General features: G+C 52.8%; 1 protein-coding gene across 1 annotated transcript in view; it reads left to right on the top strand.

Annotated features, from left to right (window-relative positions):
• NCAM1 (neural cell adhesion molecule 1) overlaps nt 1–1,215 on the top strand; it is a 71,911-nt gene that overhangs the window by 31,050 nt on the left and 39,646 nt on the right. Inside the window, exon 12 of the mRNA XM_045283582.1 lies at nt 793–924. Coding sequence (XP_045139517.1) covers nt 793–924 — 132 coding nt within the window. The remainder of the gene's footprint in view (nt 1–792; nt 925–1,215) is intronic.

Genomic DNA, 1,215 nt, shown 5'->3' with positions numbered 1-1,215 from the left:
GGAGGGAGGAGTGAGTGAATGAATGAGGGAGGGAGGAGTGAGTGAATGAATGAGGGAGGGAGGAGTGAGTGAATGAATGAGGGAGGGAGGAGTGAATGAATGAATGAGGGAGGGAAGGAGTGAGTGAATGAGTGAATGAGGTAGGGAGGAGTGAGTGAATGAATGAGGGCAGGAGGAGTGAGTGAATGAATGAGGGAGGGAGGAGTGAGTGACTGAATGAATGAGGGTGGAATGAGTGAATGAATGAGGGAGGGAAGGAGTGAGTGAATGAGTGAATGAGGGAGGGAAGGAGTGAGTGAATGAGTGAATGAGGTAGGGAGGAGTGAGTGAATGAATGAGGAAGGGAGGGAGGAGTGAATGAATGAGGGAGGGAGTGAATGAATGAGGGAGGGAGGAGTGAGTAAATGAATGAGGGAGGGAGGAGGGAGTGAATGAATGAGGGAGGGAGGAGGGAGTGAATGAATGAGGGAGGAAGGAGTGAATGAATGAATGAGGGAGGGGTGAGTGAGTGAATGAGTGAATTCATGAGGGAGGGAGTGAAAGAGTGAATGTGAGTGAATGAGTACTGAGTGAGTGAGTTACGAGTGTGTCCGTGAGGGGAGTGAGTGTGTGGGTTGTGACATCAGTGTCACAGCATTCAGAGGCCGTGCAACCCAGGTTTACTGAAAAGACGTTTCTCCCGAAAGTACCTGCCACTCCTTTGGCATTTGAAGGAAGGAGTCATTGGATGAGAGCCTGATAAACCTCTTCCTGGAAGCTCATCTGTGCCCCTTCCCCGTGTCCCCACCACAGCCAACATGGAGGGCATCGTCACCATCATGGGCCTGAAGCCAGAGACCACGTATGCCGTGCGCTTGGCAGCCCTCAACGGCAAGGGGCTGGGCGAGATCAGCGTGGCCTCCGAGTTCAAGACGCAGCCAGTCCGTAAGTAGAGCGAGCTGCCCTGCCCGCTCCGCATGCCACTCTCTCCCCTGGAGCTGACTTGACACATGGTTCAGATACAGCTTTTTGATTTCAGATCCCCACACCCTAGTGCTTGGGCTCCTGGCCCTCAGCCCCCATGCTCAGTCTCTCTGGAGGGTTGGTGACGTGTCCTAGTAGCTGATGCAGCTCGTTAGAGGAACAACCAGGGAGAAAAGCCACCACTGAGTCATGAAAGGAAACACAGAGGAAAACAGTGGTGTCTTTTGCAGGGACAATGGGTAGATGTGCCTT

This window comes from Echinops telfairi, unplaced genomic scaffold, assembly GCF_000313985.2.
Source record: "Echinops telfairi isolate 266 unplaced genomic scaffold, ASM31398v2 ScPeMD7_7463;HRSCAF=8501, whole genome shotgun sequence".
In the NCBI taxonomy this organism is placed as follows: Eukaryota; Metazoa; Chordata; class Mammalia; order Afrosoricida; family Tenrecidae; genus Echinops; species Echinops telfairi.
This window is presented reverse-complemented; position numbering and strand designations above follow the sequence as displayed.